Source organism: Pogona vitticeps, chromosome 1, assembly GCF_051106095.1.
Source record: "Pogona vitticeps strain Pit_001003342236 chromosome 1, PviZW2.1, whole genome shotgun sequence".
Taxonomy (NCBI): Eukaryota; Metazoa; Chordata; class Lepidosauria; order Squamata; family Agamidae; genus Pogona; species Pogona vitticeps.
Window position 1 is genome coordinate 60731761 of NC_135783.1, and position 25628 is coordinate 60757388.

The following is a 25628-nucleotide window of genomic DNA, read 5'->3' on the forward strand; positions in this document are numbered from 1 at the left end:
ATTGTGGGTCAGTGGCACATGAGGGGAGAGGGATTTGGAGATAGCCCAGAATAGTTTCTCAGATTCTTTACGGCTGTTAGCTTATGTTTGTTTGAGACCAGACCCAAATGAATTTAGTGGGACTTGCTTCATAATGAGCAGGCTTAATGACAAATATTCAGTTGAGCAAATCCAGACCTAAACTGAAGGGCCACATCAGTTCAGCCTTAGCCTCATGTTTTTAAGCACACACCCACACTGAATATTGAGAAGCCAAGCAAGCTTGCAGAAATCAATAGCTTTTCTATCAGTTTCATCATACAGCTAATTAATTCTGTGGTTGTGCTACACAGGCTGTCTGCTGCAGTGATTGAAAGGATACCCCTTGTAAGTTAATATTCCACTTCATAGTCAGAAGAAAAAAATCATAATAGTGAAGTTAGGAAGACAGTGAAGTAAGATCCTATTGATCACAAGAACCAATTACTGTACTCTCTTGTCAGTCTGCCATTCACAGCTGTAGCATGCAGTCTTTAAAATACTTGAAGGGAGTCCTAATAATGAGCCTGTATTAATACTGACAGTTGATTTTGTTGTTTGCATTTTTGCCTTGGCAGCAGTGGAAGTAAGTTATTTTGTTATTCCCTGTTACTTTTTTATTTTATTTACAGTAAAAGCTTAACTGGCAGTGATAAAATTTTGGAGTCCAGGAGCATAAATCATAGAAATTATGGTCTTAGTCAATTAGGGATATAGTGCAGTCTGAGAAATTGCTGATTTTGTGATACTTTTCAGAATCATAGTTTCAATCATGCCAAATTGCTTTCCGTGTTACAGTGTGTGGTGAATCAGCATTGAAATAAGAAATACAGAGAATCGTTGGATTTTTAGATCTACTGCACATAAGTTCAAAAATGTCAACAAACACATAAATTCAGTACCAAAATAAGCTATGCTGGTGATCAGAGCTTTTCTACTACTTGGATCATCAGAACTTTAATACTGAGCATGTGAATGCTCAGGCACATACACATCCCCTTGGCTGTTATTCATGCAGTAGAGCAGTGTTTATAGAAATACATTATGTGTTCCATATTGCAGTTGTTGATGCCTGAAATGCTTGCACAAGTCAAGTTTTTTGTGCTTTGTAAATAATGTAGTTGTAATACTAAACTAAGATTACGTTTGGTGAGTGGATGTAAAACTGTAACCATTAATCATTAATTTTATTTGGGGTAGGATATATAATCTAAGCATGAAGAAACAGAGTTTCTAATGCTATCAAGATCATTTCAATTTTACTTTGTGATTATTGTCACATAAATCATCTGTACTGCAGTTGTATGTTCAAGTACATGCTAATTTGTTAACCAGACCATTACAAGATAGGCTGTGTACAGCACGGTTGGGTTTGTAGAAACTTTTTGTAGTATCTGACACTGTTTTACAGTTGTCCCACTCTACATGTAACCAAAATGATAAAACCAAAAGGATTAATCTTAGGAATCCAGTATATGATAGTTTGTGCTCTTAATGAGATGTACCAACTTTTTTGTGCATTACATGCTGTCAAGTCACATTGGAATGTTGATAACCATAATGGGGTTTTCAGGGTATGTAAGGTTGCCCTTTACCAAGTTTCGTTAGTGAATATTAACAATTCAAATTACTAAAATTATTTTGAAAACATTTAGTATGTAGGAAGACTTTCTAACTGTATACACCAATGTTAGAAAGAATGGCATGTCATTAAACTCGAATGAAATTCTTCCTAGGTTTCAACTTCATGTCAAATGTAATATGTCTGACTACATTTCAGTCATGTAAGGTAAGCTGGTTAGCCAGATGTATAAATTAACATAACTGTGCTGCAATTTTGTTATGAAACTCAATATATTTCATATGTAAATACAGGGTTTGAGAGCAGAAGTACTGAACATCCTAAGCATGACAGTTTCAGCATTAGGGACAAGGGAATCTCTATCCTGCTTGTACTGACCTTGGGGCTGGGAAGGAGTTGGAGATCGTCCTTAACTACTTGCTGTGCTTTGAGCATATTTTTGAAATTCCTGCATTATGTCAAGAGCCAGCGGGAGCAGGATTAATTTTTTATTTTTTCATGTGTGTGCTGCTTTTCAACAGTTCTTACAGTAGTTTACAAGTTTTTCTTTAAAGGGGGACCTCTTGTTCTTACCAGAACGGCAGTGCAGGTTTTCAGTTAAGTGCCTGTTTGAAGGAAAGGACTGAAAAAGATTTTGGTTATTCTGACGCTCTTTGGGCTTGGTATTTTCTTCTGAATTATGTAAAAATGTTTGTAGGGTATGTTATGACTGGGGGAGGATTTCTGTGACATGTCATATTTTTTCCTGTGACCAATGTTTGCGTTTATGGGTGGGATTGAACATGTTTATGAGTAATCTGGTGAAAAAGATCAGATTACTCATAAACATGTTTGAACTTTATTATGGGTTCAAATGTAGGTTCCAGAGAAATTGTGACATGTCATAGAAATCCTTCCTCTAGTGATGACATTTATTTGTTTGTTTGTTTGTTTGTTCATTGTATTTATACCCCACCTATCTAGTCATTTCGACCACTCTAGGTGTTTGTATGTAGTGGAGGAGGAGACAGCTGGTCTCAGAAATCTTGCTTCAGGTCACTGATTTACAGAAATGTGGTTTCTCTTTGTGGCATGAAAGGGCATTTTTGTTTCTGATGGTTTGGAAGCCTAGGATCACTTGTTGTGAGAACCCTCACTGAATTACATAAAGCTACCCAGTTTGGCTTGTACTGAGTTTGTTTTTAAGGTAATATACCAACCACTTGGAAATCAATATGTCACTCAATTAATACAAAACCTGTCTAGTTTCTGGCTACTTGTGCTGGCTACTTAACAGGGCATCTTTGTAACTGCCCATAGAAAGAGACAGTTTCAAATAACGGTTTCTGTATGTTCAAAAATGAGGGGTCAGCCATTGTATGTATCCTCATCCCAGCAGTCCTAAAGATATATTAGAGTCACTACCTAGTCTCATTTTTCTTTTTAAAAAAAGCAATGTAATCCCAGTTCAAAAACTGGGGTAGGCAATAACATCTATCTGAACATGAAACTGTCACCTCAAAACTAGTGCTACATTTCTACAGTCTTCATTTGGGAACTACTGTAGCTTTAAGCAAGAGAGCCTGGCCCATATATTTGGGCATGATTTTGGGGACTATTTTCTTTCTTTTGCACATGCACACATGAATTCTGTCATGCTGAGGTTTGTGGGACTTGATCCATACATGTTTCCAGACATACACATATATAGTAGTAGTTTTGAAAGATGTAGCTTTGTTAGTCTGTTCAAGCCTATCAAGGAAAAAAAAAGACAAGAACATGGCACCTTAATGACTATTTTACTTTGAGCTTTCATGGACAAATCCACTTTGTCAGACATATGGAAATAAACAAAATACTGGTTGAAGTAGCCATTTAGGAGATGCTGGATAAAAATGTGCTGATTGTATATAGTGTAACATTGCTGGTTTGTAAATATTATAGCTTATTTGACAGACCACTTTGCCTTCCTTGAGGACATGCCAACCAATGATGTTGGTGTTATTGGACAGACCCAAGAACAACTTTCTTGGCTGCAGTAAAAATTTCAGGCTGCAGTAAAACATGAATACAAGGAAATTGAAACAGAAATATTGATCATGAAATATTTGTGCTTAGAGTTACAGAGGTGAGGAAAATATACAGGGATGTTTATTAGTGTTGTTGGTCTATAAAAAGAACCAAACTCATGTTTTTAAGAGTCTGACAAATAAAATATGCAGATGTTGCTAGATCACGAGTCCATAGAATCATCTATAGTGCACTAGCTAGAAGATGTTACCTGCTTGATTACATAGGGATTAGGAATTGTTTTGAAACCCCAGTTTTAATAAAAGAATAGATGGTTAGTAAAAGACTATTAAAGTTAGATGTATTAATTAATCACATGTTGTTAGTTCTGATTTATGGTAACTTTCCCCAGCTTTTTCTAGATTGGAGTAAGCAGGTAGTTTACAAATCTGCCCTTCTGGTGGCTCTCTGGGACAGTGCAGCCTGCCTGAGGCCATACAAGACGGCTTTTTCCTAGAGGCACAGTGGGAGCTGAACCTCTGGCCATTACTCCAACCCACTCCATTTAGCTGTCCAGCCAGCCAGTTAGAATAGTAATCTTGGTTCTCTGCCTTTTTTCTAATAGAACACTAAATGGTTTAGGAATGAATGTGGAAAATTCACAAATTAAGCTGATATAATTTCAAATGCCATACTGTACTGTGCTCTATAAAATATTAACCGGTCTTTGTGCTGGTTGACTCTTTTGAGCAGGAGGAGCTTGAGGTTACTGTAGATAAGAACTTTCTGGGTAAGAGTATGGTTAACTTCTGATTGAAGTTATAGAGTAGGGCCTCAGCCACACCATAGAAAATACTAGATTAAGTTACAAGGTACATATGTGTGTTTGCACATTATGAACAGGTTACCAATAGGCATTGGACTTTTTATTTTTTCAGACTTCTGCCCATTAGGTTCTGAACCTCTCTCAAAAACAAACAATAGCAAAAAAACTCCACTATTCTCCTAACCCTTGCACCTTCTACAGAACTTAGCCATTGCCACCCATTGCCTACATCTTCACAGGAACAAAATGGCTGACAGGGCCTTCGTTCCTTGCCTTTGAGAAATCAGTGCTCCTGTGAGGACTGATTTCTTGGCTAATTATGAATTTTGGCTGGAGGAATTCCTGGTGAATTCTGGGGGCTACAGTCCAATAAATACAAAAGCCCTGTTCCTGGTTACCAGTGTGACTTCATCAGAACACTTCATCATTGATTATGTGGTTAAACTGCATAGATTGGTACCTCGATTTATGAACTTAATCCGTATTGGAATTAAGTTCGTACGTCGAAAAGTTCATAAATTGAGGCAAACTTTTCCATAGGAATGCATTGAAAACCATTTAATCTGTATCTGCTGTTTTTCATTCGTACGTCGAGGCGCTGTTTGTAGGTAGAGGCATTAGTTCCCATAGGAACTAATGCAAAGCCGGTTAATCCATACTCTACCACTAGGGGGTGAATTTTTTAAATTTTTCTTCTTTTGACCTAAAGTGAACTTAGGTCAAAAAAGGGCAGGAAAGGTGTTTTTTTTTCCCCTCTTCTTTTTGGTTCGTAAGTCCAGGCTCCGTTTACAGGTCGAAGCAACTTTTTGCGAACGGAGCCGTTTGTAACTCGAATTGTTCGCAAGTAGGGACGTTTGTAAGTCATGGTACCACTACATATTTTATTGGCACAACTGTTGTTTGTGTTTTTATAGAACTGTATTTCTCTTTAGGTGTGGGTGTGTAAGAGTGAGATCAGGGTATGCCACTTTGCAGATAGAGTGAGAACACATTTTCAGAATCCTAGCTTGGTTTACATTTTTCACATTTCATTTCTCATTCAGAAGATAAATAATAGTTATGAAATTGTAATTGACTTGGTTTTTATTAGCTGTCATAGAAAGAATGGAAGATTTGTATTTTCAAAGTGTCAAACATCTGGCATTGTATAAAAATATGTGTCAACAACTTGTAATGCTCCTTAAGTAAAAAGAACAAGTGTTGGAGAAGGGGGTAGGAAAACTAGCAGGTTCACACACTAATTGTTACACATACTGGTTATGCAGGCACTTGGGCCATGAGACTTATAAAAGCACAAATGTTTGCTTATAAGGCTTTGCATGTTACTGTATACATAAAGAAAAGAGTATCTGGTTGCTTTGTGGGTGTTTTAGGTCATCATTGGCTTATTTCTGTTAAAAAAGTGATGCAGGAATTTGCTTCTATTAGATATTGTTTCTTTGATGAAAGACAGAAATAGAACAGAAGGAGTGTTGCTGTGCTAAGAATGAAGAATGTTGGCAGAGGATGTTATGGTATTTCTTGCTGCCAGTATACCTGGCATGAATCAGAAATGTTTTCTGAAGTTTATAGCTAATGGATTGGGATGGGTATACAGATCCAGTGTTGTACAGCAGGATGAAAATTGGCAATTGTTGATAGTATTTAGGAAAAATAGATGAGGCTCTTTGTTGGTAATAATGTCTGTGAGTCTTTTAGCAGATTTATATGCCCATTGGAGGTGATGGCATTCCAGTTGAACTATTTAAAATCTTAAAGGATGATGCTGTTAAGGTGCTACATTCAATATGCCAACAAGTTTGGAAAACTCAACAGTGGCCAGAGGACTGGAAAAGATCAGTCTACATCCCAATACCAAAGAAGGGCAGTGCCAAAGAATGCTCCAACTACCGGACAATTGCACTCATCTCACATGCCAGCAAGGTTATGTTCAAAATCATACAAGGTAGGCTTCAGCAGTATGTGGACCGAGAACTCCCAGAAGTACAAGCGGGATTCCGAAGGGGCAGAGGAACTAGAGACCAAATTGCCAACATGCGCTGGATCAGTGGTTCTTAACGTGGGCGATAATGCCCCCCAGGGGGCGATTTCATTTTTCAGGGAGGCGGTAGAACAAAAAGGGGCGGCGTGGGGGCGCTGGAGCAGAAGGGGGGCGGTAGGGGGGCGCTGGAGCAAGCCAAACCTGTGAAGATGGTTGCAGCCTTTTTACAGTGTGAATGAATATATATTTTCCTCCAATTTTAATTTAGTTTCAGACTTTTTGTCTTGAAATTTTTAGTTCCTGCATTTGTTTTTATGCCCTTTTTATATTTCTTTTTGCGTCTTAAAATTCACTTGCAACTAAATCATTAAATGTTACTTTTTGGGGGGCATTTCATTTTCTTGGAATTTAATTTTGTTTTCAGGGGTCATTGGATTTAAGTGTCTTAAATAAATAAATAAATAAATAAATAAATAAATAATTAAATAAATAAATAAATAAATAAATAAAATAAAATAAAATAAAATAAAATAAAATAAAATAAAATAAATATCACCGCGGGGAGAGGGGTGATGATAACTTCCTCAATGGCTCAAGGGGGCATTTCTTTTAAAAAAGTTAAGAACCACTGTGCTGGATTATGGAGAAAGCCAGAGAGTTCCAGAAAAACATCTACTTCTGCATTGACTATGCAAAAGCCTTTGTCTGTGTGGACCACAGCAAACTATGGCAAGTCCTAAAAGAAATGGGCGTACCTGACCACCTTATCCATCTCCTGAGAAACCTATATGTGGGACAGGAAGCAACAGTTAGAACTGGATATGGAACAACGGATTGGTTCAAAATTGGGAAAGGAGTACGACAAGGCTGTATATTGTCACCCTGCTTATTTAACTTATATGCAGAATACATCATGCGGAAGGCTGGACTGGCGGAATCCCAAACTGGAATTAAGACTGCAGGAAGAAATATCAACAAACTCCGATATGTAGATGATACCACTTTGATGGCGGAAAGTGAGGAGGAACTAAAGAACCTTGTAATGAGGGTGAAAGACGAGAGTGCAAAAAACGGTCTGAAACTCAACATCAAAAAAACTAAGATCATGGCCACTGGTCCCATCACCTCCTGGGAAATAGAAGGGGAAGATATGGAGGCAGTGACAGATTTTACTTTCCTGGGCTCCATGATCACTGCAGATGGAGACAGCAGCCCCGAAATTAAAAGACACCTGCTTCTTGGGAGGAAAGCAATGACAAACCTTGACAGCATCTTAAAAAGCAGAGACATCACCTTGCCAACAAAAGTCCGAATAGTCAAAGCTATGGTTTTTCCTGTAGTGTTGTATAGAAGTGAGAGCTGGACCATAAAGAAAGCTGACCGCCGAAGAATTGATGCCTTTGAATTGTGGTGCTGGAGGAGACTCTTGAGAGTTCCCTGGACTGCAAAGAGAACCAACCTATCAATTCTAAAGGAAATCAACCCTGAGTGCTCACTGGAAGGACAGATCCTGAAGCTGAGGCTCCAGTACTTTGGCCATCTCATGAGAAGAGAAGACTCCTTGGAAAAGACTTTGATGTTGGGAAAGTGTGAAGGCAAGAGGAGAAGGGGACGACCGAGGATGAGATGGTTGGACAGTGTCATCGAAGCAACCAACATGAATTTGACACAACTCCGGGAGGGGGTGGAAGATAGGAGGGCCTGGCGTGTTCTGGTCCATGGGGTCACGAAGAGTCAGACACAACTAAACGACTGAACGAATATGCCCATTTATGACATCAAATTTTTCACATTATGAAAGCTGGATCTAACTTAACTGGCACTAATTAATAAAGCACAGGGTAAGCCAAAATTTTGATTTTAAACTAAAGATGCAAATGGGGTAGAAATAACATTGTGAATGTAGTGTTTCTTTCTTTCTGAAGACTGTTGATTTGAAAATGTTCCGTATTTTGAAGTTAATAAACGCTTAGCATCCAAAGAATGAAAAGTCCATGGTGCTTGCGTCCTTTCAAAGTATATATGTCTTCTTTATCTGAATGAAGGAACAGTTCCAGTGCTGTAAAGTGGTAAAATTTTTAAAATATATATATATATCCAGTAGACTCAGTCTTTCTGCAAGAATACCTTTGCCAGATGGATGGAGCATACAGTGGTGCCCCGACTTACGAACTTAATTGGTTCCGGACCTCCGGTCGTAACTTGAAATGGTCGTAAATCAAAGCACCATTTCCCATAGGAATACATTGAAATGCAATTAAACCATTCTGGCCGAAGGGGAAAAAATCACCAAAAAAACACAATAACACTGCAAGACCTATCAGAAACATGATTAATCCATTCTGGCTCAGGGAAAAAAGAAAAGCAAACAAACCATGCAAGACCCTTCGGAAATGCAAAAAAAAAAAAAAAAAAAAAAAGCAAACAGACCCTGCAAGACCCTTCGGAAATGCAAAAAAAGAGAAAGAAAGAAAGAAAGAAAGAAAACCAAAAAGCAAGCAAACAAACCCTGCAAGACCCATCGGAAATGGGGGAAAAACCCAGAAAAGCAAACAAACCCTACAAGACCTATCACAACATAGAAACATAACCTCCCAGCCCAAAACTATGCTGCAAAACCTACCCAGAACAGTTTTTAGAAAGCAGCACCTGACCTTACCATGCTGTCTGAAGCCTCCTCTGATAGCACACTCTCTAACTGCTGGGGTGAAAGAGCTACAAAGAAGCAGCCTCTTCGCCATCAGTGGTTAGCAATTTGAATTCCCTGCCTTTTTTCCCTGCCTTTTTTTGAACTTGAAGCTCCGGTCGCAAGTCGACGCAAAATTTTGCGCCCGGAGCTGGTTGTAACTCAAAGTAGTTGTATACTGTATACCAGGGGTCCCCAACCCCCAGTCCGTGGCCCGGTGCCAGTATGTGGGCTTGCCGGAATTGGGCCGTGGAGATGGATCTCCACCCCACGTTCGCGTGCACGGTGGGGGTGTCACGCTCGCGCAGAGGAATGTCGTGCTTGCGCGCGAGTGCGACAACCCCCCCAAGTGTGGGGTGCTCCCCCACGCACGGAGCCCGCCCCCCAACCAAGAAGGGTTGGGACTACTGCTATATACCCAATAAAATGAAATGAGCTGCCTGCATGATACTACAGTACTTTCTCTTCCTGGGGAGCTACTTTCAGACGAGTGTATAGGATTGTACCCTTCAGCGCTCATTGGATGTGACTTCAAGAATTTAAAGAAGATTGTCACTGATCCTAAATACGTTTAAGTGTAGAAGTGATGTGTAGAATGATGTATTGAAGATGAGAAGAGAGACATTTCACTGAGAAGTTTGAATATGTCGGGTGCTTTGGGAAAAAATCTTCATCAAATTGCCAACTTTAGGTTCTTCTGAAAACTTAGCTGTCTTAATGGATATATTTGAAAGGGTATGTAAAAGCAGCATAGAAAATTAATAGCAAACTTATTACGTATAGGTAAATATATTAAGTTGTAGCTATAGGAACAGAGTCTTGCCCTTTCATGGTGATGAAGATGCAGTTGAATTTTAAACATTGGGTGGGAGCTTAAGTGAATTTTAAACATTGGGTGGGAGCTTAAGTGAAATGAGTTATTTTTTGAGGAAGAGTTCTTTCATTATGAGAAGTGTAAAATGGTGATCTAATCTAGGGAGTTATCCTATGACTGAAATTCATATAGTATTTTATATTTATATCTAATAGCATGTTTAAAATAAGTACTGTAAAAGTTTTAATACTGGGTTTCCCTGAAAATGCTTCAAACGTATTAATGTTTGCTCCAAAAAAATCATTAGGGCTTATTTTCGGGGGGATGTTTTATTTTTTTCTTGTACAACAATCTACATTTATTCAAATACAGTCATGTTATCTTCTGGTTGCTGCACAATGGTGGACGGTGGGGTTTCACTTAATTGGGGCTTATTTTTGGGGTAGGGCTTATATTACGAGCATCCTGAAAAATCATACTAGGGCTTATTTTCAGGTGAGGTCTTATTTTTGGGGTAGTAATGTTTATTAACATTAATTATATATTGTTTTATACAATGACTGCCTTACATGCAGGTATTACAAACTTGGATGGAAAATAACTTCTATTATGATAAAGCTGCTTCCGTTAAAAAAGTTCTGTTTAATGAATTAGAATCATGTTCCACCATACACTTTCACTGCATGCAGAGATTTTGCAGATTTTGGTTTTATGGTCTGGGCTGTTTTGGGTTTTTTGTTATGTCTGACATCAGTTTTAAACACTTCAGAGTATTTTTAGGAAATTACATAATAATGAGAACCTGAATGTTCTTATCACGGTTTGAGGGGGCCTAATTGGATTCCTAGTGGCCACACATAAAACATAAATCAGAAAAGAGGAAAAGTATTACTATCTTGATTACCCTGTGTTGGATAGATAGAATTCAGAACATTGTCTTCCTAGTTTTCCAATACAACGGTTCACAGAATAGCTTAATTAGTACTTGCCCTATTTCTAGAGTTGTCAGCAAAAGAGCTGCCCTGCATATTAATAAATAATCGGTATGTTTTTAAAGATATTTTAATCTAGATTTTTGTTTTAATTTGTTGTTATGGCATACGTATTAAGATATTCACATAAATAATTAGGGCACATACAAGGGAGGAAAGAAGAAGGAAAGAAAGGGAGAAAATGGAGAATACCAGGCAGGTTAAGTGTAGTAGGTCCCCTGTATTTGTGGATAATTGGTTCCAAGCCTCCTCCCCCCCCCCCCCAAATGAATGGTGAAAAACGCAGTTTATAGCAAATGCAATAATATAGTCTGCTGGACCCAGTACTGTACCTGTAATTTTTATCTCAATGGAATCTCTAAGCCAAGATGAAGTTTTCTCTCCTTTATTAACCTGTATATAAGTCTAATAAAATAAAATAATAAAATAAATACTGAAGACTGAAAATTGACCTTTTCTCTCTCTCTTTTTTCCTCACTCACACACAGACTCAATCTCAGTGGCTCTGTGGCATTTTTTGTCCAAAGACAATCCATTTCCCCCTTTGACTGGGAGTCTTGAGGCTGGCTGGAAGGGGAAGGAGGTTGGAAATCTCTCCCATGAGACAGTTTGGCTTAAGGTTTGCACTTCTTTTCTGGCCTCACCAGCCAACCCAGCTCTGAGTTTTATGACTACACTGCTCTCTCTGGACAATGTAATCTGCCTATGAGTATATTGTCTGGTTCCCTCTAGTGGTCAGTTTTTATAACTACATTTTATTATCTATATACAGTATCTAGGTATTTTCATTTTAAAGATTTAATATTTTCAGATCATGGTTAACTGAACCAGTGGATATTGATCCAGCAAGTATAGGGGTCCTACTGTAACTGTTGCAAGAGAGAGCTTTGCGGCACAGTGGTTAAACTGCAGTACTGCACTGCTCACAACCTGAGTTTGAACCCAGGCTCGAGGTTCACTCAACGTTCTGTCCTTCTGTAGTTGTAAATTGGGTGACCAGCCTGCTGGATTGGGGGAGGGAGGTAGTATATAGCCTGCATAATTAAATTGTAAACCGCCCAGAAAGTGTTTTAAGCACTCTGGGGCAGCTTATAAGCAACACATTTTGATTTGCTTTAAATGCTTTAACTTTCATGCAGATTACTGTAAACTAAGAGGTCTCAATAAACATTGTCTGTTGCATACTGAGTCGTACAGCTCTGTATCCAACAGATAAAATCTACAGAGATTTTTAAAATGATGACAATTCCAGACTAAATTCAACACTTGTGTAACTGCAACAGGATTTCAGCCTTCGTTTGCTAATGTTTCTGCTTTATCTACATTCTTCAAGTGAGTTCAGTCTTGTTTGCCTGGCTTGATAAAGTTTTTTTTTCTATTTCTGTAGCAGTTTTGTCTTATGACCTGTGGTTTAATTAAAAACCATTAGAAGATAGCTGTCATCAGAGAGGGCTCTAGAAGTATGAAGGGGAATATTTAAACCCTTAAGGCAATTTTTGTTGCAGTTGATTTCTTTTTTAGTAGCTATATATCGCTATGTACCTATTCAGATCAATTTCACTTGTGAACTGGTTGAGTTATGAAAGCCGCAGTATTTTAAGTGATCATTTATATATTTTTATTTTAAGTTAGAAGACAGGAGAGCCTGGTGTCCTCTGGTCCATGGGGTCACAAAGAGTCGGACATGACTTAACGACTAAACAACAACAATTTTAAGTTATTGAAAATAGCTGTCATGATGTTACATAGACGACTCAATTTTGTTACAGAAAATTCTGATTGTTTTACTGGTTGGAATTCAGTTACTTCTGTTTTCTTAGAGTGAAGAAGGGGATATTTTTCTGGGGCATAAGTGTGAATCAGGAAGGTTTTGTTGATTTCACAGGCATTAATACTATTTTATCTGCAGTTCACTTTGCAGTTGGCTCTTTTAGCTCTGCACTGCTAATCAGATTTTACCGGTATATTCTTGTTAAATAATTACTTTGCTTGCTCAGTTTTTGACAGGAAAAGGCCTTGTAGCTTTTCCTCTACAGGGAAGGAAACCCGCTTATTTTGACATAAAGGGGGTGTGGTAGCAGATGTGGATATTAAAGGAAGTGCAGTACTTTTATATATATAGTACTTACACAAGCATGCAAGGTAAAATTGTACTTTTAAAACAAATTCAGAATTGTATGTGTGGAAAAACATCTGAGATACTAGAATTACTTCTGTGTTCTTTTATACTAATATATTTCACAGAGTATAAAACCAAGCTATGTCTGACACATTTAGGAGGATGTGAACATTATAAACTGCTTCAAACATCATAATAAACATTCCTTTATCATGACTGGAACAAACTGCAAAGACTTTGGCTTGGGTTCTGACTTGTCATTCTTCTCTAATATAGGTAAGAAGGTAAAGCATGAATGATTAACTTCCATTTCTTACTAACCACAGCTTATTGTTTCATTTAAACCCAACAAACAGTGGAATATCACTTAATAACACAGATTCTCTGTGAAAGTGATTCTGCTACGTCCTCCATCCCCACCCGCTGAGTCTGATTACAGTGAGACTCATGACAAGGAATGGAACATTTGGGGGACATACGTAGTTAGGGAACATGGTGAGTTCTGCATAAGTTAGCATTTTGACTAAGTAAAGCAGTGTCACATCTTCTCATGTGAAGGGTTGAGCATCATGGCCACTCTGATCATGGGATGTGGTACCTCTGAACAGTTATTTTCTGTTGCATCCAAACCACTCTCCAAAGTCCTTCAGCCAATTTATTTTACCTTGGATTATTGCCACTGATAATGTTTCTTTTTCATTTTTTATTATGGTGACCAAAGTATTGTAGCTTCCTCCTTCTCGTGCTACAGGATTTCTTATCTTTATTCATTTGTTTTTATACTTCTTTGTTGATCACCCTCTAAATCTACATTTCAAGTGGTTCTTTTTTTCTTTTTTAATAGTGGCCTGTATTAAAGTACAAGAGTCCATGTGATATAGTAGAATTGATAATACATAGTACAGTATTGTACTGGGTGCATTCTCAAGGTTAATTTCTTGTTGCTTATTACACTGTGAGGATGGAAAGGGACATGCCAAATTTTCCTGTCAACACCAGCAGGCCATGTCATCTCTCCACACCTTAGAAGGACTTCCCAACATGCACCTCATCAGTGGACTGGGGAGGAGCTGATGAGGAGCTGTGGAATGATAGAAGAGAAGAGAAAAGGTTATTGTGGGTTTTTCGGGCTCTTTGGCCGTGTTCTGAAGGTGGTTCTTCCTAACGTTTCGCCAGTCTCTGTGGCCAGCATCTTCAGAAGACAGAAGAGAGAAGGCTTGGGAAGAACATTCTGGAGAGAGCAGGGGTACCCCTAGTGGAAGAAGATAAATGGGAGAAGGAGGGAGTGTTGAAAGATCATTGGCAGCAGGTGCAAGAGGAGCCATAATGGGAAACGTGCCAGGCAGAGGCAGGGGACAAAATGGAGGCAGATCCCCCTGATGTCTGGGAACTCAGTGAGGGGGAGAACTCTTGGACAGGAGAGATTGTCTAGCTATGTGTGTCCCCCCAGACGAGGATGAAATCCCAAACCCCCAAGAAACTTTCCTTTTGGGGAGAACGTGAGTAGTGGAAGATATGTTGCAGGAACCTAGATCAGCTGGGAAAGAAGACAGGCTTTACATCAAAGGTCATGTAGACTAGAGTGCCTACCCTGATGCTTGAAGAGACCACATTCCACACCCACTGCCATGGCACGTACCTCTAACTTCCAGAGAAGAAGGACATTGGGAGACTATGGTCCAGAGAGGGCTCAGCCTGGCCATATATTATCCATGCTGTGGGACTCCCTGCCTCGCACACCAAGGCATCCTTCAAGTGCAGCCTGACCCTTCCCCAGAGGATGGTCAAGGCAGCCATGAGTCAATAGTAGGTGGTGTTTATAGCTTGTTCTTGTTTATTTGTATCCTTCCCCAACTTCAATAAATCTCTTGTTTGATAACATAGCTCAGTATCTGGCTGTGGAAAGTCTACAGGATAACAGCTTGGTATGGGACACATATTCTTCATCTGAAACTGTTCTTGGTTGTTTTTGTTCTGATTTTTTAAATACTACTACTACTACTACTACTACTACTACTACTAATAATAATAATAATAATAATAATAATAATAATAATAATAATAATAATAATTTATTGTCATTGAACGTATACACACCGTATACACATACAGCGAAACTGAAAGAACACTCAGAGAACAGATCAAAACACACACACACTCATAACAATCCTAAAACCCAGAACCCTGCCTAATATCATATAGTATCCACATAACATACAGCACAACAGACCAAGTAATAGTAATACGTACAGTCCAACAACTCACTGCTGGTGATTCTTATGTTCCTTGTTAAGTTCAATTATAGCTCTAGGATAAAAACTGTTCAAAAAGCAGTGGTTGTAAAGGCAATAACAATATCTTACATGGCCACAAGTTGTGTTTTTTTGTATGTGTGTGAAAGTGCACCACTGTTCGTATGAAGTGCTGAGGTTTTAATAACCCCCCAGACATATTGAGAATTGCAGTTAGTATGACTCCATTACTTTACAGAGATGCAATGGTTGCGATAAGGGATCTTTCTGTTTGAAATGTATATCTCTATGTATTTGTTTATGTGTTTGTAACAGTTTCCTGGTAGCCATTTCAAAAGTTTTGAAATTCATTAGGTAATTTGTTAAAGCAAGTGGCCTGGCTTGAAATTATCATTCCCTCTAAGCTGTGTGGGTACAGTGGGGTCTTGACTTGAGAACTTAATCCGTATTGGAAGGCGGTTCTCAAGTCAAAAAGTCTGTAGGTCAAGTCTCCATTGACCTACAGTGCATTGAAAACCGATTAATCCCGTAACAGGCCGTTTTTGTTCCATTTTGGTTTTTTTCTGGTCTGTAAGTTAATTCTCAGGCTGCAAGTCAAATCTAAATTTTGCGGCCAGAGAAGTCTGCAACTCAAAAAGTCTGTAAGTCAAGCCGTCTGTAAGTCAAGGGTCCACTGTACATGGCTGCACAGTGCTGTATTGGTGCCACGCACCAGCAGTTACTGTTGCCACTCATTTGTTTGTGGTCGCAGGTGAAACTTTGCATGTATGAGACAGGGTTTCCACTCAGTGCTGGTAGAAAATTAGGGGGAACATTGCTTGAAATACACTTGTTTTTAAGAATACTCCAGAATACAGTGGTGCCTTGACTTACGAATGTATTGGTTCCAGAAATCCAGTCGTAACTCAAAAGGGTTATAAGTTGAAGCACCCTTTCTTGTAGGAATGCATTGAAAGGCAATTAATCCGTTCCAGCTGAAGAAAAAAAATCACCAAAAAACCCCCACAGCACTGCAAGACCCATCGGAAACACGATTAATCGGTTCCAGCCGAAGGCGGGGGAAAAGCAAACAAACTGTGCAAGACCCTTCGGAATTTCAAAAAAAAACAAAACAGCAAAACGCAAACATACACTGCAAGACCCATTGGAAATACCAAAAAAAAAGCAAAGCAAAAAGCAAACGGACCCTACAAGACCCATCAGAAATGGGGGGGAACCTCCAAAAAACAAACAAACCCTGCAGGACTCATCGGATATGGGGGGTGAACAAAAAACCATCTCTGCATTTCCTTTCTACTTGCCTGTACTTGTCCTTGGTGGCCCGGCCTTCTTTCCACTTCCTGTACACGTCTTTTTTGTTTGTTTGTTTGTTTGTTTGTTTTCAGGTCATCTCTGAGATTTTTGTGAAGCCATACTGGCCTTTTTTGCCACTTGCCACCTTTTTTTCTTGTTGGAATTGTTTGGAGTTGTGCCTTTAGAATTTCTTGTTTTAGAAGCTCCCACCCTTCTTGGACTCATTTTCTTGTTAGGACCTCCTGCCATGGGACCTCACTTATGCTTGTTCTGAGATTATAAAAATTGGATTTTAAAAAATCCAGCAGAAGTATGTGGCAACACTCTGCCTTTAGTTTCCTTTGAAATCAAGGGCATGGTCACTCTCGCCTAGAGTTCCCCTTATTGTCACTTCACCCACCAAGTCATCTCTATTGGTCAGAATCAAGTCAAGGATAGCAAATCCTCTAGTTTCTTTCTCCATTTTTTGTAGGAGAAAATTATCAGCCACACAAAGCAAATCAAAGTGTGCTGCTTATATACCGCCCCATAGTGCTTCAAGCACTCTGGGCGGTTTACAAGTTAATTATGCAGGCTACACATTGCCCCCCGCCCCAGCGAGGTGGGTACTCATTTTACTGACCTTGGAAAGATAGAAGGCTGAGTCAACCTTGAGCTACCTGGGATTGAACCCCAAGTTGTGAAATTTGTTGGATGGGCTATACTTGGCAGAATTTGCATCTCAACATATATTTGGATAATTGAAATCTCCTATCACTACAATATTGTGTCTCTTTGAAAACCCTGCCGTTTGTTTTTCAAAAGTTTTGTTCGCTCCCTCTCTTTGATCAGGTGGTCGGTAGTAAACTCCAGCTACCAAGTTCCTTTTGTTTTTTGCCCCAACTAGATTGATCCGGAATACATAAAGACATAATACTTAACGACTTTGTCTCCCGCCCCCTGAAAACTAAAAAGCACTAGGAAGAGAAGGCACACAAAATCAGTGTTCAGGAAAAGAACTAGACATGTTTTATTTATTGTTTAGGATACATCAGATTTCAGATACTGTAGCTGTTAAGACCTGATAGTTTTCATCCCTGAATTGTATTTTAGGTGGACAGCTTTACTTGTAATTGTATTTATTTGGACTAAGTTTTTGTTGTTTTTATTGCTGACATTTTTTGAAAGAGAATCCTATAGAAACAAAAGGGGGCAATCCCCCTTGCAGTCTTCCTGTACCCTCAGAGCCCCTTCTGAAGGGCTGGAAAATCTTCTGGAGCAGACTTTCAAGTGGGTGAAGAAAATGATTAAGAAGGGAAGTAAGGAAAGTCCTGCCATACTTAGGGTTAGGTTATAGGTGAAGTTGTATTTAGGCCATTGCTTTTGTTGATTTCCATTATTTTATTGTTGTGCTGTTGCTTCTATCAGTTTGATGACCTAAAAGTAATTTTAGATAAATAAGGGAATCTGGCAAACAGTGATGGATGGTTTTCTGTTTTTGCTGATTGCTGATTTAGTAAATGACTTGAGAATTTGATTTTGACTTCTGTAGAACAGTTGGTCAACAGTTTCTCCTATGTGTGGAAAGTGTCAGAATAAGAGAGGGGTTTCTATATTGGAAATAATATCTGAAAAGAAAAGCTGTGAGTTCAGATTGGTGCTTGGTAGACAAGATAGCTTCATCCAGTAAAATAAGAGCATGCACATGTCACAATATGCTTCAAATGTAATAATGTTTTGGAGGACAGTGATCTCAAAAAGCCTTTCTTTACTACTTCAGACAGATGTTTGTCTTTTTCTTATATCACTGGTGGCATATAAATATTCCACAGTTGTCAAAGCCGAAAATAATGCTTCCTATTGCAAGATTTGTGGAAATAGAGCAATCTGACAGCTGTGTTGACTCTGAAAAAGTCTGTATTTTTAGAATATAGATCTAGAGGGAGCCCCCCCAGCACATCTTTAATATCTTTATGAAGTTGTCACAAACCATTTATTTGCTTGGATGTTTATTAAATGTTTTTGTTCAGATTGAACTTTACAGTGTTGCTTGCTGTTTTATTATGTAACTATTCTAAAATAAGTTCTGGATTTCATAGTCATATAAGTTCGACATTTTTCTTCTTGAGTATGGGTACTAAAGAGAAATGGAATAAGTAAATCCCTTGAATCCAAACTGAGATAATTGAGAGTTTAGAAATTTACACTCAGAGATGGAAGGAAAACTCACTTTTTGCTCATGTTTTTTTAATTGCAGGCAATGGTGGCTTGCTATCCAGGCAATGGAACAGGATATGTTCGTCATGTTGATAATCCAAATGGAGACGGAAGATGTGTCACATGTATATATTATCTTAATAAAGACTGGGATGCCAAGGTATTTTTGGTTTCAAGAAGGTTTTGCATGCTTGAAGCAGTAGAGATTGAGTTTTTAATTGATTTGAGTATGTTTATGCTTAGTCACTGAAGAATAATGTACTCAGTGCCTTTTATGACTCTTTAAGAGAATCTCTTAGGAATGCTTTATAAAGACATGTTTGGAAGCAAATCCTAGGCATATAAATTAATTGCAAATCCTAGGTCTCAGGGTATATTGTGTTTGGAGATTATGAGCCCCACCAGCCCTACCTGGATCGGTGGGAGGCCCTCCTCCAATCTCATGGACCCAACACAAGGTGTTTCAAACAATGCAGTTTAATAACATCTTGGGCAGGGTTTTTAAACCAGGTATTATGGCAGCTGGCTTTTTTCAGGGCTTGTAAGACACACTAGCCCAACCTTGGTCCTTCTCAGTTCTGTTCCCCAATTTGTCTACACGGGGGAGAGGGAAGAGTCCATAGTTCTCCTCAGAAGTGGGCACTATGACACGCTGAAACTGGAGGCCCACAAATGTGAGGTCCAATGTGCCTGCAGTGGGGGCAGGACATATGGTATACTTGGGGTCCAGGTGCTGTGTGGATTGAGATCATTGCCCAAGGCTGGTCTTGCTGAAGACAACACAGATGTTCTTTCTGTCATCTCTGCCTCCAGTACTGCAGCTGAGGAAGGGTCTCTATTCCTTGGCTGCTCCCTGCCAGTTGTTGAGAGCCCTACCTCAGGCGACAGGAAGGCTATGGGTACTGCTTCATATCTTTTCCCTTAGGCATCTATAGTTCTACCAGAGCCGGGGATCTTCCTTAACCACATAGTTCCCCCTCCTCCTCCAGGGGGAACTCTAAGGTTCCTAAATCATATGCACCCTCCAGGGCTTACCCTGCCATTTTGGCCAGCAACCAGCATACCCTCTAATTTTCAGCCGGGCAGGGCTCTACCTCTCACACATATAACTTTGCCCCTGAGTACGCACATGACTCTGCCCCCCTCACGCCTAGGGTTCTGTCATGACTGGAATCAATGGGGCTGAATAATCACTGTGCGGAGGAGGAGGAAAGCTACATGGAGGAAGGCAGAGTTGTGTGTGTTGAAAGGAACCTTACTGGCAACACCTCCATTTGAGTTTCACAGTCCTCAGCCATGGGCTCCTCCTGCTCTACCTCCCTGTCAAGGTGGGCACACTGCTTTCCCAGGGCACACTTCTCTCCTGGGGGGCTGGGCTGGGGTCAGATGGCTCACCAGAAGCCCCCTGGCCAGTGTCCCCCTCACAGAGGTACAGGTACACCTTTTCATACTCTTCAGCTAAGATCCAAAATATACTTGTCCAATTATGCTGTTGAAAGAAAAAGTGTCCATGTTACACTAAGCATGCTGCAGTCTTTGAGTGTGTCTCTAGTAACTCTTTGAACACCACCTGACATTTTAAGCTATCAAACATCTATGTGACATTGGTAGTATGAAATCTGTTAAGTCCCTGAGATATACATATGGGAAAATTCCTCAGCAAAACTAAGATTGTGAGAGTTCAGCCATATTGCCTTCTACTATTGTAGTCAGAATAGACTGTATACATCATTCACTGATCAGCATGCTTTTGTTGAAAAAACACCAGTACTTAATTTGTGTCCATTAGTGTAACAGTTCTTCATTGTACCCTGGTTTTTCTCTTTAAAGATTGGAGGGGGGGCACTGAGAAAAATAGAGAAACTGTTGGTTGGCAGTTTTCCATTGAAATGTGGATATGCTAGTTGCCTCTCAAACAAATATAAAGATTAAAAAGTATATTATAAAAACTAGAACTTCTGTCAGTTTGGTGGACAATGGTGGACTAATATTCAGGTGGTATTAGTTATTTGTCAACAATATTAGTACGGATGTTTTGATCAATCACTTCCTTTCCTGTACAGAGCAGAAACCTTATAATCACCATGATCCAGCATTTTGGCTCATAGACTCTTAGAGTATTGGAGCTGGAATGAACCTATAAGGACGTAGTGTCCAAACCCCTGCTTAGTGCAGGAATCCAATTCAAAGTATGTCTGACAAATAGTTCTCTAATTTTATCTTCAATCTCTTCAGCATTGTAGGACCCAGCACCTCCTGAGGTAATTGGCTCCATTATAGTATTACTTTAACAGTTAGGAAATTATCCTTGATATTCAACTGAAATGTGGTTTCTTGTAACTTGAGCCCATTATTATATGGGATGATTGAGAACAGATCCTGCCCATCTTCTGTATGACAATCCTTCAGATATTTAAGAAGAAGAGCCCTGCTGGATCAGGCGAAGGGCCCGTCTAGTCCAGCTTCCTGTATCTCATAATGGCCCCACCAGATGCCTCTGGGAGCACATGAGAAAAATAGATACCAGATACCCCCCACACACATATGGCATTTGGAGGTACCTTCCTTTGAAGACTGGAGATTATACATCCCCATCATGGCTTGTAATCTGCAATAGACTCCTTCAGGAATCTGTCCAATCCCTTTGTAAAGGCATTTAGGCCAGATGCCATCACCACATTTGTGGAAAGGAGTTCCGCAAACTAACAACATGCTGGGTAAAGAAATATTTTCTTTTGTCTGTTCTCACTCTCCCAACACTCAATTTGAGTGTATGTCCCCCGGTTCCAGTATTGTGTAAGAAGGAAAAGAGCTTCTTTCTATCCACTTTATCCATCCCCTGCATAATTTTATACGTCTCAATCATGTCCCCCTCAGGCACCTTTTCTCTAGGCTAAAGAGCCCCCAAACACTGTAGCCTTTCCTCATAGGGGAGGAGACCCAGCCCAGTCATCAAGTTTCATTTATCCCTATCAAGTCATATTTATGCTCCTGAACTAGGATTTCTAATTTTTCTTTTTCATTTCCTGTACTCCTAGCATTTGTATATAGGCACAGGAGACTGTATGATTGTGGCCTGCTTTAATTTGTACAAGAAGACTATTATTAGGCCCCATTAGAGCTATTTGTTCTTTTCCTTTTATTGTGAATAAGCCTGCATCTGTCTTTACCTCTGAGTTTGTGTCTCCCCTTTCAATTCAATTTAAAGCCTGTCCGATGAAGTTCTTCCTGCGGATAAACACATTCTTCCCAGTCTGTGCGATGTGCAACCTCTCACTTGTCAGCAGACAGTCTTCCAGGAATCGTAGCCCATTGTCCTAAAATCCAATACCCTTATGTCAGCATCATCTTCATAGCCAGTTGTTCACACAGAATATTTTTTCCCCTTTTTATTCCTCTTCTGAATACTAGTAGGATGTACAAGAAGACTATCTGGACCTCAAAATCCTCGGGTTTCCTTCCTAGTGGTTCAGAGTCTGAGCTTTATAGCTCCTTGTGGCTGTATAATTTGTTCCCACATGTGTGAGAAAAAAAGGATAGGCATCAGTGGTTTTTATGAACAATGGCAATCTGTCACACCCTTATCTTTCACTTTCTCTCCATGTCTTAAAACACAGGTTTGTGATACTGAAGGAATTGATACTGTGAATATTACATATTTCATATGTAAACGTGCATTAAAACATAGTAGTTTAAAATGTCTTAAATTAGGGAATTGATAAGGTGCATACTTGTGGAGCCAGTATGTGAACTTCATAGATGGCTTATGTTTGGCTTGTTTGATCTTTAGCTGTTCTAGATGTTCTTGGGTTTCAGGGAAGCTGTCTGTTGTTACTGCTGCTACGAACACAAAGCACTATTATGTTATTTTTTAAGGTAAGTGGAGGAATCCTTCGAATATTTCCAGAAGGCAAAGCTCAGTTTGCTGACATTGAACCTAAATTTGATAGACTGCTATTTTTCTGGTCGGATCGCCGGAACCCTCATGAAGTACAGCCTGCATTTGCTACAAGGTGAGATATTTCCATTCAGATTTTGTAGATTTGCAAAGTAAATGGTTGGAAATTGGAAACCTGTGAACTTTCTTATTGTTCAGCTTTGAAAAATAGATGGATTTCTCCCTGGAAAGTAACAAAGGGATTCATGACTTCCCTGGGTGCTCATAGCAGAACATGTACTTTTTTGCTTTTCCAGTTGTTAGGGGTGGGGTGGGTGGGTTGTATCTATTTATTTAAAATATTTTTACCCCGCCTTTCTCCTTAAAAAGGACCCAAGGTGACTTACATCATTGAATGACAATATTTAAAAGCTAAAAACAGTAAGTATACAGATACTTTAAAGGAACTGAACAAATACCACATTAAAGCAGTAAACAAAATCAACACTGAAAATATATCCAAAGCAAGAAAGTGCAACAATCCATTTAAAAACGTCTCTCAGACAGACAGTAAAGGAAAGCCTGCCTGAAGAGAAAAGTCTTTGCTTGTGGAAGGACAGCAAAAATGAGACCAGCCTGGCCTCTAGTGAGAGGAAATTCCAGAACCAGGGAGCTGCATTAGAGAAGGTCCTCTTCCATGTCCCCACCAAACACACTGGAGAAAGACTTCCCCAGATTACCTGACCAGGCTCATAAAGTGAGATTAGGTCCTTCAGATAGCTTGGGCCCAAGCTGTTTAAGGGGGTTTTATAGGCTAAAACCAGCACGTTGAATTGTGGCTGAAATGGATCGGCAACCAGGTGCTGTAACAAGGGGGTTAAGTGATCCCTGTGACCAGCCCCAGTTAACAATCTGACTCTGGTGTCTACAGAGTATGAACAGATACTAAAAATCTAATTTTTACAATCTGTGGAGATAGTCACACTCTATTGTTTGATAGTGGCTTTTCAGGGGTGATGCTGATCTCATATAAACATATTTGAAAACTTAGGAGGATTTGTTTTATAGGTCCAGCTTTTGTGTGTAGATGTGCATGTGCACCCTTAGTTTCTTTCCCTGGCGCCTTGTTCTCTCTTACATCTATCCCTTTCTTATGTTTCCTGTGCCATCTCTCTCCTGACCTCTTCTGCCCCTCCACTTACTTCATACAACACTCCCTCTAGAAGCCTACTTTGTTGATGGTGGTTCCTTTTCCTGTGAACATTTCTGCTAAGCGTGCTTTAATCTTTGTGAAATTGGATCTGTTTGCCATCCTCCTCTCCCAAACATTGTCTCTTACGGTCCCAAAGCATTCAGGGCAGGTTCAAATTTGTCAGCACCTTGCTAGTGCTTTGCTTTGAAATCTATATTCCTGGTTTAAATGTTTCTAAAAAATAAGAGGGAGGGAAGTAAATGTCTTGGAAGGGACAGCATCGTTCAGGTGCCATGAGAGATCTCTGCAGAAGCTATGATGCCTACAAGCACCGCACTGGAGAAGCCAGCAAATTGTACAAACCAAGAATTGCTCATGGCATAATGCTTTGTCAAATGCCACTTGAAGAAGGAATTTCAGGGATTGTTCAAATATTTTATTTGTTTTTAATGTAATTTTTATTTGTTTTTAATGTTACCACTTCATCTTTTTCATTCTTTTTTTAAAGGTACGCAATAACAGTGTGGTATTTTGATGCAGATGAACGAGCCCGCGCTAAAGTAAAATATTCAACAGGTATGCTTGTTTCTTTTCTTTTCAAAAGAATGTTTTGTTTTGTTAAATACAACTGAGAAAATAACTAACAACACTACATAAAGGTGCTGTGTTACACCTCTATGTAGCAAATGATCCAACATAAAACCTATACCTTTAACAGTGAAATAGGTACATCCACAGTTTCTTTTTGTGTTCTTCCTCCCCCAACCCCCAAAGCTAAGCCTTTTTCTGGAATCCCTTATTACTTGCACCCAATACTGTACAGTCAAACATGTAGCAATGTACTGAAATACTATTATTAATTATAATTTAAAATTAAGATTGAGAACAAATGATTTGATTACAAAGTATTTTGAAATTTAGTGGTTTCCTTGGCATTAACAGTTTTATCAGTACTGAGAAAAATAAAAAGATACAACTACTTAAAAATGGACCAGTCCAAGGCAACTTCAAGGACATCACATTGATGCTGTCAGGGCCACCCTGTTCACCCCATGCTGCTGAATTTGCTGTCAAATTTTGGTACTACAGTGTCATTGAAACTACATTTTTCTTTAAGAACAAGGTACACAGGAGGTGTGTGCCTTGTTCCAAAGCCTATAAGAGTTTCCATGAAGCTTCTGGAAAAGTGCTCCAGCTTGTTTTTGAAAAGGTCCATACTCCTTGTGCACCTTGTTCTTCTTACATGTTGTTCATCATTGCACTAGCCTCATGCAGGACAACTTGGTAGGCACACAGAAAATACACTAGAAGGTGATTTGTGTCATGCAAACATGGTAGTAAAATTCTGTCAATTATATACTTCCACCCTTTCCCTCACTTCAAATCCAACTAGTATCAGGATCATCTGCTGTGTTGGATACAGTTTGTGGTACATTTGTAAAGAGATGACATTTATTTATTTATTTACAATATTTTTTAGCCACACCATTGCCAGTGGCTTCAGAGACTAGAGCAGGGTGGGCAACTGTGTCCCTCTAGATTTTATTGAACCATGATCCCTTATCATTGGCTAGGGCTGCTAGGGGTGGCCGTCTGGCAATATCTGGAAGGCCATAATTGCCAAGCACTGGCAGTAGTGTTAGAATAGTGTTATTGTGCTGGAGAACCAACAGAATGGATTCAGTCAAGCACATACTTCCACTATACCCATTCCTAGAATTAACAGCACAGGAAAAATGTCTTAACTGTTAAATCAGTACAACAATGGAACCAATTACCCTGAGAGATGGTGAGCACTCCCAACACTGGGG

At 39.4% G+C, this 25628-nt stretch overlaps 1 protein-coding gene across 1 annotated transcript in view; it reads left to right on the forward strand.

Annotated features, from left to right (window-relative positions):
- EGLN1 (egl-9 family hypoxia inducible factor 1) overlaps nt 1–25628 on the forward strand; it is a 30469-nt gene that overhangs the window by 1715 nt on the left and 3126 nt on the right. The window contains exons 2-4 of the mRNA XM_020786651.3: nt 18789–18908; nt 22625–22761; nt 24326–24393. Of these exons, the coding sequence (XP_020642310.2) occupies nt 18789–18908; nt 22625–22761; nt 24326–24393 (325 nt within the window). The remainder of the gene's footprint in view (nt 1–18788; nt 18909–22624; nt 22762–24325; nt 24394–25628) is intronic.